This window comes from Peromyscus maniculatus, chromosome 7 (genome assembly GCF_049852395.1).
Source record: "Peromyscus maniculatus bairdii isolate BWxNUB_F1_BW_parent chromosome 7, HU_Pman_BW_mat_3.1, whole genome shotgun sequence".
NCBI classification, from domain to species: Eukaryota; Metazoa; Chordata; class Mammalia; order Rodentia; family Cricetidae; genus Peromyscus; species Peromyscus maniculatus.
Genome location: NC_134858.1, coordinates 117736651 through 117748329, shown reverse-complemented (window position 1 = coordinate 117748329; position 11679 = coordinate 117736651). Strand labels below are relative to the sequence as shown.

Genomic DNA, 11679 nt, shown 5'->3' with positions numbered 1-11679 from the left:
GGCAAGCGCTGAGCCATCACCCCCAGCCTGGGCTTTTCTAATGCACATAAACCAGGCGGTTTCCCAACACACACTGCATGGTAAGCTGTCTCCACAGGTCCTTCATACGACAGTTCATTCAGTGCTCCCAACAATCACCCAGGGAGGTAGTCGCTTGTGGTGGTAGATGGTCCTGCTTCCTCTGGCACATCCTGTGAGAGAGAGGCTCTGACACTTCCATCCCTTCCAGGGACAGCCAGGATCCTGGGGGAGGGGGCAATCGAGGGAGAGGAGAGGAGAGGAGAGGAGAGGAGAGAGAGAGAGAGAGAGAGAGAGAGAGAGAGAGAGAGAGAGAGCATGATGGTCTTGACGCCATGGGAAAGGTTCGTCACCCTTGGCATCTGAAGGAGCTTGGATTTCAGAAGGAAGACAGAATGCACTCTCCCCCGGAGAGGAGCCTGTCTTCCCACCTGGGACAAAAGCCTCTTCCTTCCCTGGCATCCCTCCACAGGCCTGTGTGCCAACATAAGTGATGGAGCTTGCCAGGGTAACTGAGGAGGAGGCAGGTGTGATGTCTGCCACCCCATCTGTGACCACGAAGATGATGACTCCAGGGTCAGAAATAACCCCACAGTCAGCTCTCATGTCGGGCCTCCCAGCCATTCCCAGAGAGTCTGGGCACTGAGTCAGAGCAAAGAGTCCAGAAGTAGTCATGGACCCTGGCAGGGACACCACAGAGCTAGCCTAGAGATTTTTTGATAAATCAAAGGCCTACTCCTTCAGAAATCCTCTCAGTTTACTTTCCTCATAGCTGAGCTGTGGAGCTAGGGTAAAAACGGACAGGAGACAGCCCAGCTTTCTTTCTGCACAGAGAAAATCAGAGGACAAAGACCTGGGCTTTTTACTCAAAAGTCTACACTGGTAGAGATAGACGATGAGAAGTCTTGTCCTGTCTTCAGGGAGCCGCCAGGCTCGGGGCACAGTGGTAACAACACTCTAGCACAGAGAGGAGCCAAAGGATGAGAGAACAGGGACACCCATATGTCAAGTGACCCCCTTATTCATCCCCTCAAAATAGTCTGGATGTCTCCATCCATGACTGAGTCACCCACCCCAATCCTGGGGGCAGACTTGGGATGAATGGAGCTCTTCCTCCACCCTACCCCTCCTCAGTCCAAAGAACTTGTAACTGATTCCCCAGGATGGAAAACTGACTTCCACAAGCCCTAAAAATAACTGGACCACTTAATACTCCGAACATAGCCTCTCCCTGCCCCCGCCTCACCCACCCCCAGCCAGCCAGATAAAGGCAGCTGCCTGGCTGGCAGAGAACAGAGACCCAGAGCCAAGGTAGAGAGAAGGCGTGGGACCCTGAAACAGAACTGAACTCACACCAGAGAACCCCAAGGACTAGAGACTCCAAGGCTGCACCCGCTAGACACCCGAAAGCACCCAGACCCGACCCTCGGTGAGTAACCTCCCCAGCTCTCTGGGCCGTGCCTCTGATCCTTGCAGCATGGGTGTCAGGAGTGAGCCTAGCGGGAAGATGCTGAGAAGCATGTGGGCACAGGTGTACAGGGCAGGCCCCAAGAGAGAAGTTTCACCAAGATTTTTCTCTAGAAGGTAGCAAGGGTTTGTATGTGTTCAGCAGCTGCTGTGGTTACCACAGGCTGGCCCAAGAAGCAGATTCTCTCTGGTCTAGTATCATCCAGAGTGAGTTTCCGGTGGTCACCTGGAGTTTTGATTTTTTTCTTTAATTACATTTTTGTTTGTGTGTATGTGAGTGGGTCTATGTGCCATAGTGAAAGTGTAGCAATCAGAGCACATTGTTTCTCTGTTTTACCATGTATGTGGATCCCAGGAAAGGAACTCAGGTCCTCAGAAATAGGAGGAGCTGCCTTTACACTGAGCCCTCTTGCCGGCCCTGGAGTTTTAATTTTTAAAATGCAGCTATGGGCCTGGGACACAGCTTAGTTGGTGAATCTCAGTCTTGGGAGGCAGAGGCAGGAGGATCTGAAGTTCAAGGTCATCTCCAACCACTTATTGAGTTTGAGATCAACCTGGACTAGATGAGAGTCTGTTCAAAAATAAGTAAAAATGCAAAAATGGAACTCCTCTTGCTCCCCAGGAAGCCTGAGGTCAGTCCAGGGACCACAGGAAAGAGGGACAGACAAAAGCTGGGTCGTCGGGGCCAGGAACAGCAATAAAGCCAGAACGTGGCCTGGACAAGCCCGGTTCCCAGCATTGTTGGTGACAATCTTGGCATATATGGCCCCAGAGATTTCGTGACCAGGCTAGTCTGTGAGCAGCTTCCCGTGAGGCGGCCTGGGCAGGATGACTTTGTCCCAGGCCATTGTCTTCCCCGTGGGAAAAACCCTCAAACTAAGCCTTGGGCAGAATGGATGATCAGGTCTGAAGTCACCCAGTGGTAGGCATCCAGAGCAGGCCAGTGCCAAAGAGGGGTCTGGGGTGGAGGTGGGTGGTCCTAAGCAAGCAGTAGGTGGTCCTGATTGGCTGTCTCAGCACAGGAGACCTATGCACGGACAATTTTTGAAACTCACTATATCCTAAACCTGGCCCCAAACTGTCTGTATGAGTCTCAGGCCAGGAGTGGAGCTAGGAAGGCCAGGAGCCAGAAGACTCGCCTCAGCCTTTTCCACCCACTTGCTGAGCCTCCACGGACAGCTCCTGCCCCCTCACTGGCCTGTTTCCCCTAACAACAGGCAATCAGACTCACTGGCTTCTGAGGATCCTTAACTCTGACCTCTTTGACCTCTGTGACCCTAGCAAGGATTCCGGGGGTTCCTGGGAGTTGGCGTTGGGTGCAGCCGGTAATCTGTGTGATAGCTGCTCAAGCCACCCTCGGGGTGATCGGATAGAGCCTGGGCTTCTGTGTGGTCTCCTCATCAGAGCTCAGAGACAGGAGGGACCACCCCAGAGGTTTTGCTTGGGGCCCAGGCAGAAAATGTCAGACTTCACCTCCTCAGGACCCTGATATCCATGGTGGACAGACCAGGGAGGGGTGGGGCAAGCAGCCCTCCCTTCTCCCCTGAGGGAGGACAGGAGGATGTCTGTCTGTCTCGTACTTGTCAGCCGCATTCCTGCCTCATCCCACACCCTCGGATCTCTGCGTGATGGGGATCCTACAGGCCAGATACCGTGACACCTCAGAGGAAGCATAAGGCAGAGTCTCCTAGGAGCCCAAAGTATGGAAGGAGATGGCATGGGACATGGGCACACCAGGTCTCCCCGGCTGAGCTGGAACCTCCCTGAGTGTCATGAAGTCTGGCCGAGGCTTGGACCTCAGCTATATTTAGTGCCAAGTGCAGGGCGGAGCGGTGGGTCAGAGCAGCACATAGTTCACATTCTTTCCCTAATGGCCTCTGGGGACTGTCATAACACCTGTCACAAGACAGATAGGACATACATGAAACAGACCCGAAGACGGCTGGAGGGGTGAGGAGAGTCAGGGAGAGGTGTGCCTTGCTGGAAGCTGGTTGGGGCAGGGGGAGGGGTTAGGATCCAGATTCTGGCCGCAAGCCCTGCCCTAGAGACTCTCCAAAATATGCTTGCATGTACACTAGGGAGGGCACTCTGTGGGCCGGGGACAGGACTCTCATGTCCAGAGCTGTTTGGGCCGAAGGGATCTTAATCCCACAATCTTCTACCATGCACACACCCTGGATATGTCACCTCCCAATTCTCCTAAGGGTGCCCGTTGAGGACAAGAGGGGCCCCATGGCCAATAAAAAAAGCCCTGCGTATCCAACCCTCTTATTTTTTTAGGGGTCAGGCCCTCAGTAAGGTCTAGTGTCTCCAAGTCAGCACTACCTACAACTCATTCTGCAGGACCTGACTCTGGGCCTCATGTTTCTCATCCTTAATGGCAAAGAGTTGTGGGGAGAAAAAAAACTTCGGATACCATTAGTTCCGGACTGGGAATGTGGATCAGTTGGTAGAATGCTTGCCTACCATGCTCGGAGCCCTGGGGTCAATCCCCAGCACCTACCATGGTGACATATTCCAGTAATCGAATTGCATGGAAGGTGGTGGTACGCAGGAGGATTGGAAGTTCAAGGTCATCCTCGGCTGTGCAGCAAGTTTGAGGCTAGTCTGGGCTACTTGAGACCCTGTCTGTAAAAAGAAAAACCCTGCCCTGGAATTCAAATGTTGGCTCTGCCTAAACATGAGCAACTTTCTCTCCTTGGAACTCTATTTCCCAGCAAGGGCTGTGGACCCAGGGGCCTGGGAAAGGCTGGTGTGAGATGAGAGCCAGGAAGTGGAGGCTGGAGAAAGGTCTCCGGCCAACGTGCTAATTCCGCCCTCTGGTGTTCTGTGAGGGAATTTCACCACCATAGGAAATGAGTCTTCGTTTAGACTTCTCCTAAGACAGGGTTCTTCAGAGCTCTCACTTGGGAGTCTCTCGGGGGAACAACGATTTTGACAGAGGGAGGTGCAGATGACTCATCCAGTTTACCCACTGGAGATCCAGATCCCTTCAGTGGCTGGAAAGCATCTCGAGGCCAGCTGTGCCCAGCAACCCAGATGAGACTAGGAAGCAGAGGCTCACGGTGATGGACGGACAGACGGAGGGATGGACGGATACACCAGCCAGGCAGAGTGAGCCTCTGGCTAGCTAGAGATGTGGGGGAGAGGGGGGCAGCCCTTAGTAAGAGTCACACAATTCCTGGGCCTTTCTCCTGCTATCCATCCCAGGAACTGGCCCTCACTCCACTCACCTCTTCCTCTTCTTCTCAGAAGGATGGCTGATGCCCAGACGCAGGTAGCTCCTACACCAACCGTCCAAATGAGGATTGGCAAGGACCTACCCCACCCCCCTCCCCCAGCCCTGGAGGGTCTGCCATTGCCACCACCCAAGGGGTCCTTCTCCAAGTTCCAGCAACAGCGGCAGGCCAGCGAGCTCCGCCGTCTCTACAAACACATCCACCCTGAGCTTCGAAAGAACCTCGAGGAAGCTGTGGCTGAGGACCTGGCGGAGGTGCTGGGCTCAGAAGAGCCCACCGAGGGTGATGTTCAGTGTATGCGCTGGATCTTCGAGAACTGGCGACTGGATGCCATTGGTGACCACGAGAGGCCGGCTGCCAAGGAACCTGTGTCAGGTGGCAACGTTCAGGCCACCTCTCGGAAGTTTGAGGAAGGCTCCTTTACCAGCAGCTCAGATCAGGAGCCAGCTGGACCCCGGCCAGCCGGAGGTGATGTTCAAGCTGCCAGACAGCTATTTGAGACCAAGCCACTGGATGCATTGACAGGCCAGGAGGAGGCAACAGAGGCCACCATGAAGGAGCCTGCAGCCAGTGGAGACGTACAGGGTACCAGAAAGCTCTTTGAGACACGTCCTCTGGACCGGCTGGGCTCCCGCCCCTCTATCCAGGAGCAGAGCCCCTTGGAGCTGCGCTCGGAGATTCAGGAGCTGAAGGGTGATGTGAAGAAGACGGTGAAGTTGTTTCAGACGGAACCTCTCTGTGCCATCCAGGATGCAGAGGGCACCATCCATGAAGTCAAGGCTGCCTGTCGGGAGGAGATCCAAAGCAATGCAGTGAGGTCAGCTCGCTGGCTCTTTGAGACCCGACCTCTGGATGCCTTCAACCAGGATCCCAGCCAGGTGCGGGTGATTCGGGGGATCTCCCTTGAGGAGGGAGCGCTGCCCGATGTCAGTGCGACTCGTTGGATCTTTGAGACGCAGCCTCTGGATGCCATCCGTGAGATCTTGGTGGACGAGAAGGACTTCCAGCCATCGCCAGATCTCATCCCTCCTGGTCCAGATGTTCAGCAGCAGCGACATCTGTTTGAGACCCGTGCCCTGGACACCCTGAAAGGGGAAGGAGAAGCTGGGGCAGAGGCCCCACCCAAGGAGGAGGTGATTCCTGGTGACGTTCGCTCTACACTCTGGCTGTTTGAGACGAAACCCCTGGATGCTCCCAGAGACCAGGTCCAAGTGGGTCATCTGCAGCGGGTGGGTCACCAGAAGGGTGAGGGGCTCATGACTGACCGTCTATCTAGTGATGGCACTTCAGCATTGCCTCTGTCTCAGGGTGTCCCCCAGAATGACGGGTTGAAGGGGGACGTGAAAACCTTCAAGAATCTTTTTGAGACCCTTCCCCTGGACAGCATCGGGCAGGGTGAGCATTCAACCTGTGGAAATATAAGCAGAGCACAAACAACTGATTCTGCTGAGCAGTCCCAGGGCACAGATTCCCCCATATATGCCATGCAGGACAGCAGAGGACAGCTCCATGCCCTGACGTCTGTCAGCAGAGAGCAGGTAGTTGGAGGCGATGTACAGGGCTACAAGTGGATGTTTGAGACACAGCCCCTAGACCAGCTGGGTCGAAGTCCCAGCACCGTCGATGTGGTACGAGGCATCACTCGGCAGGAAGTGGTGGCCGGGGACGTTGGCACCACTCGGTGGCTCTTTGAGACACAGCCACTGGAGATGATCCACCAACAAGAGCAGCAGAAACGGCAGGAGGAGGATGGGAAGGGTCCAGAAGCTCCCCCTTCTGAGCTCCCCCAAAAAGGCGATGTGCAGACCATCCGCTGGCTGTTTGAGACCTACCCCATGAGTGAGTTGGCCGAGAAGCAAGAATCTGAGGTCATAGACCCCGTGAGCAAGGCTGAAGCACAGTCGTGCACCTGGATGTTTGGGCCCCAGTCTCTGACCCAGATAGAAGGTTCTGGAGAACAGCACCTGCAAACCAGCCAGGTCCAGGCTAGAGACAGACAGACAGACAGACATGTCTTTGAGACGGAATCTCTGCAGGCATCAGGCCAGCCCTGTGGGAGAAGACCTGTAAGGTACTGCAGCCGGGTGGAGATTCCTTCAGGGCAGGTATCTCGGCAGAAAGAGGTTTTCCAGGCATTGGAGGCAGGCAAGAAGGAGACGCCGGAGACCAGGGTAAGCCCTGAGTCCATCCCCACAGGCTCTGTGCACAAATTCACCTGGCTCTTTGAGAACTGCCCCATGGGCTCCCTGGCAGCTGAGAGCATCAGGGGAGACAACCTCCAGGAAGAACAGCCGAAAGGCCCTGCAGATCGTGGGACACCAGAGAGGCAGGAGACAGCAGCCGAGAGAACCCTTCGGACTCTGCACGCCACTCCTGGCATCCTGCACCATGGAGGAATCCTCATGGAAGCCCGAGGGCCAGGGGAGCTCTGCCTTGCCAAGTATGTGTTCCCAAGCCCAGGGCAGGGGCGCCCCTACATAAGGAAGGAGGAGCTGGTGTGTGGTGAGCTCCCCAGGATCGTTCGCCAAGTGCTGCGTCGGGCAGATGTGGACCAGCAGGGACTGCTGGTTCAGGAGGACACAGCTGGCCAGCTCCAGCTCCACCCACTGAGGCTGCCAGGGCCAGGTGACCCCGGAAATATTGAAGATATGGATCCTGCGCTCCAGCAGCTGCTGGCTTGTGGGCTTGGAGTCTCTGTGGCCAAGACGGGGCTGGTGATGCAGGAGACAGGGCAGGGCCTGGTGGCCCTGACTGCCTACTCCCTTCAGCCCCAGCTGACCAGCAGGGGCCCCGAAAGAAGCAGTGTGCAGCTGCTGGCCAGCTGCATAGACAAAGGAGACCTGACAGGCCTCCACAGTCTGCGGTGGGAGCCACCCGCAGACCCACAGTCTACACCAGACAGGGAGGGGTCCCAGAGGTTCCCCCCAACTGAGAGCATCATACATGTTGCCCCATTAGACCCCACCATGGAGATGGGGCATTTGAGGGTTTCGGGGGCCACACCCTGCCCACCTCTACCTCGGGCGTTTGGAAAAGTGGTCCTTCCAAATGGGAAAGCTGTAGCCCAGGCTCCATTGCAGGAAGTAAGAAAGCAAACGGATACCAACCCTGCCGGGCAGACGGCAAAGGCAGCCTTAGGAGGGCCAGAGGGAGCCACAGCTGCCCCTCGAGGGTCTGGGACCCCAGATCTCCAGGAAGCCATGCAAAATCTGCGGATGGCAACCGCAGAGGCCCAAAGCCTGCACCAACAAGTTCTGAACAGGCATTCACGGGGCTCTGACCCTGCAGCCACCTCCATGCCCAGCCGAGATGTTCCTCTGCAAGCATCTACTCAGCCTGCCACTGGGGCTACCCAAGGCAGCATCAGACCTGTGGCCAGAAGTGAAGCCGGGATCCCAGCAGCCCCCAGAAAGGTCAGTGGGGACAACAGAGCAGTCCCCAGAGGGCTGCCTGGGGGGCGGGTGACCATACAGGATGGTGTCTATGCTGCTCACCCTGTGAGGACCTCTGACCCACCTGGGGCTATCCAGCCTTCTGAAAAAGAGCCCCAGCCAAGGAACAGGGAGAGTGCGCTCTCTGCCCATGATCCCAGCCCACCCGAGGCACAACCAGGTCAGAGTCCCAGGCCAGGATATCACGAGCCTGGGGGTCATACACAAAGGGCCTGGGGACCTCTGGGGAAAGTGATGGTCCCAATCTGGCCTGAGGGCCTTCAAGCGGCAGATGCTACCCTGAAGACTGTCCCTCTCCCTCACCACACTCCAGCATCTAAACCCCAGGCAGCAGGTGCCAGCCTGCACTCCCATAATGCCTCTGTTCCTCCTCCTCCTAATCTCCCAGCTGCTGTGACAGAACCTGACCACCCAGTTCAAGGCCACCACCATGAGGACTCCATCCAGCAGGCCTCCAAGCCCCTGCAGGACCCCCTTCTTCACACTCACAACAGACCTGCTGGACAGAAAACCCCTGAGGGATCAGAGACCAAAAGCTCCAAACCGGAATGCACCATGCGTCCAAGAAAGAAGCCCCCGGTGCCTCCTAAACCTCCCCATCTAAACCAAGTCCACCCCCCTCACAGGCTGCCCAAGCCCTCGGCAGTCTCTTCTGACGTCCCAGAAGCAGGGCAAGAGCACAAGCCAGGTGAGCCAGACACAGCCAACCCTCAATCAGCCAAAGCTCCCAAAGCAGCTCCGGAATGCCTGCCTCCGGCCGAACGCTCCAAGGGACAGACCCAGGCCAAGCCTCAGCAACTACCCAGCACCGTGGCTTCCAGGCCCAGCAGGGGGCAGTTACCCAGCAGCAACAGCCCGAGCCCTGACTCCCCTAAGGTGAACATTCTCAACAATGACTTGGACTCACCACAAAGTGACTTTAGCTCCCCAAAAGAGCAGCCCACCGACTGTTCCAAGCAGGAGACTGCTGAGAACCCAGAGACTGTACGAGGTAGCCATCAAGAGCTCCAGGGCCTCCTAAGCCAAGTACAAGCCCTGGAAAAGGAAGCAACCCACAGTGTGGATGTGCAGGCCCTACGGAAGCTCTTTGAGGGTGTACCCCAGCTGGGAGGGGACACCCCTCAGGTTCCCACTGCACCCCACAAGACTGAGGCCTCAATGGAGCAGGCCTTTGGGGAACTGACTCGGGTGAGTACAGAGGTTGCCCAGCTGAAGGAACAGACCCTGGCCAGGCTGCTGGACATCGAAGAAGCGGTACACAAGGCTCTTAGCTCCATGTCCAGCCTCCAGTCTGAGGTCCACACAAGGGACTATCCACAGAGAACACCAAAGGATCCCAGTGCACACAAGGCCAGTGTCTCCACCAGCAGCAGAACCATACCTACAGGCTCAAATCAGGCCAAAGACCCAAATGTAGTCAAAAATCAAGGCAATGGTCAGAGCCATGCAGAGGAGCAAGGTCAAGCCAAGGTCAGAAGTCACACAGAGGCCAGAGGTCAAGCAGCATCGAATGTCCTTCCCTCCAGGAGGCTGGAGACACCAAGAGAAGAGTCCGGCCTCCAACAAGTCTCACCTTCCTGCAAAGGCTCTACCTCCTCCCCCACTTTCATCTCTATCCAATCAGCTACCAAGAAGCCTCCAGAAGCTTCTAGCCCTCAGGGAAGCCATTATATCTCAGGGAAAAGCACATACCTAGCTCAGGACAGAGGCCAAGCCCTGCTCTACCAGAGAGAGATCCAGGACCAGGCTGGGATGATTATCAAGGGCTCTGAACCCACAGGGCAGCAAAAGAATGTTCTGGAATTACAGACTGGGTCAGCTAGCTCCAAGTCCCATGGAGCCACTAGAAGAACAGTGACTGAGCAGTATGAGGAGATGGACCAGTTTGGGAATACAGTCCTCACTTCCTCCCCCACCATTACCCAGCAGGCAGAGGCGCTGACGGACCCCGGCCCACAGCTCCGACTCCACACTTCTCCCTTGCTAAGGCAGTTCCTACACAGCCCCTCCAGGTTCAACAGTGATGTGGCAGAAGCTGAGATAGCCTAGGTCTCCTGCAGCCACATCCAGCCGGCTGCCCTGTGAGCCCCTCTGCCTCCTACCCAGCACGGTTACCTCCCCCAGAGCTCTAGGACTGAGGCGTGGGCTGGCCTCCAGCACATATGGAGCAAGGACCAAGAAGAATGGAGCTCTTCAGAGAGCTGATGAGGGCTGTTTGCCTTGTCAGGTCCAGTTCTTGAAAAAGAGACAAGAAAAGTAAAGGCGCCAGGCACAGAGTAAGGCTGGATAGGTGGGACGGACAGGACCTGCTAGCTACCTGTGGAGAATGGAGCGTGTGCACATGCAATTAGCCCAGCTTACACATGCCCTTGGGAATCTGCATCTCGTTGCCGGAGTTGGAGAGACACCCCTCCACCGGGCCCCTCCGTCACCAGCCTTTATTTCTTTTATTATGGAATCTGGCTGTCTTAATCCCCGGTGAAGACCAGGGCTGACTGGACTGGACGTGACATTGGTCTCTGGGCAGACGGGTGCCTGCCTCTTCACCACCAGTGGTCCAGAGCTCACACAGAAAGAGCTAGCAGTAAACAGTGTTCCTAGAAGCCAAGTACACCGCCCTTCCTGCTCCCATCACCCCAACTCTGTACCCCAAAAGGGAAAAACTATGACCCCCCCCAATAAACCCAAAGGTGATTCTCTGCTGTGTGTGTAAGAGACTGTGTATGTGCCTGCCCCGGAGTCATTGCTCACACGGGAAAACAATCATGGTCATCAGGTGCCTGTTCTAACATTAGCAGTACTGCTGCAGAAGAGCCAGAGTTCCCCCCCAGTATAGGTCAGGGAACAGAAATGCCCGCCACTCCCCTGTTCTGTGATCTCTGCATGCACACACATCCACCACACTCCATATACACACTCAGATACACACACAGTACATACACATGGAAACTACCAACATGTACCACTCTCACACATACAGAGAGATGTATACCATAGACATGCACACGCCACAGACCCAGACCCACATGCTGCCGCCCCCTTTTTCCCTGCCTCCCCCCTAATGTTCTTGGGTGTCGTTCTAGGAAAAATCTTAAAATCCTGGCCCAGGGCTGGAGAGATGGCTCAGTGGTTGGGAGCACTTGAATGCTCTTCCAGAGGACCTGAGTTCAAATCCCCAGCAACCACATGGTAGCTCACAATTGTCTGTAACTCCAAGATCTGACACCCTCACACAAACATACATGCAGGCAAAACACTAATACACATAAAAAAAATAAAAATAAATTTTAAAAAATCCTGGCCCAGAATGGAAAAGTAACCCCATACAACCAGGGAAGGGAGGTAGGAACATTCCTGCTAGAATTCCTATGCTCAGAACTGCTCAGCCATTTCTCCTTCACCTGTACTCTTGGCACACAGCAGGTCCTGTGTGCCAAGGACGGAGGTGTTTTTGGGAAGGGAGCAATCAGATCCTGGCTGGAAAATGCAGTGACTTGGTGAAA

General features: G+C 55.6%; 1 protein-coding gene and 1 long non-coding RNA gene across 3 annotated transcripts in view; one reads left to right on the top strand and one right to left on the bottom strand.

The window, feature by feature from the left end:
* The first annotated feature begins 1289 nt into the window (after positions 1-1289).
* On the top strand, positions 1290-10850 carry Xirp1 (xin actin binding repeat containing 1). Of its 2 annotated transcripts, XM_006996128.4 has the most exons (3): positions 1290-1447; positions 4738-8137; positions 8565-8703. In XM_006996128.4, exons 2-3 carry the CDS (start codon positions 4742-4744, stop codon positions 8571-8573), a joined length of 3405 nt encoding a protein of 1134 aa, XP_006996190.1. In that variant the 5' UTR covers positions 1290-1447; positions 4738-4741; the 3' UTR covers positions 8574-8703. The 2 variants fall into 2 exon arrangements, with proteins under 2 accessions (XP_006996190.1, XP_042137947.2); XM_042282013.2 differs by having other exon boundaries at positions 1296-1447; positions 4738-10850.
* LOC143274371 (uncharacterized) overlaps positions 3426-11679 on the bottom strand; it is a 12183-nt gene continuing 3929 nt past the window's right edge. The window contains exon 2 of the long non-coding RNA XR_013053003.1: positions 3426-11679. This exon is cut by the window's right edge and continues 1473 nt beyond it. This is a non-coding gene — a long non-coding RNA (uncharacterized LOC143274371).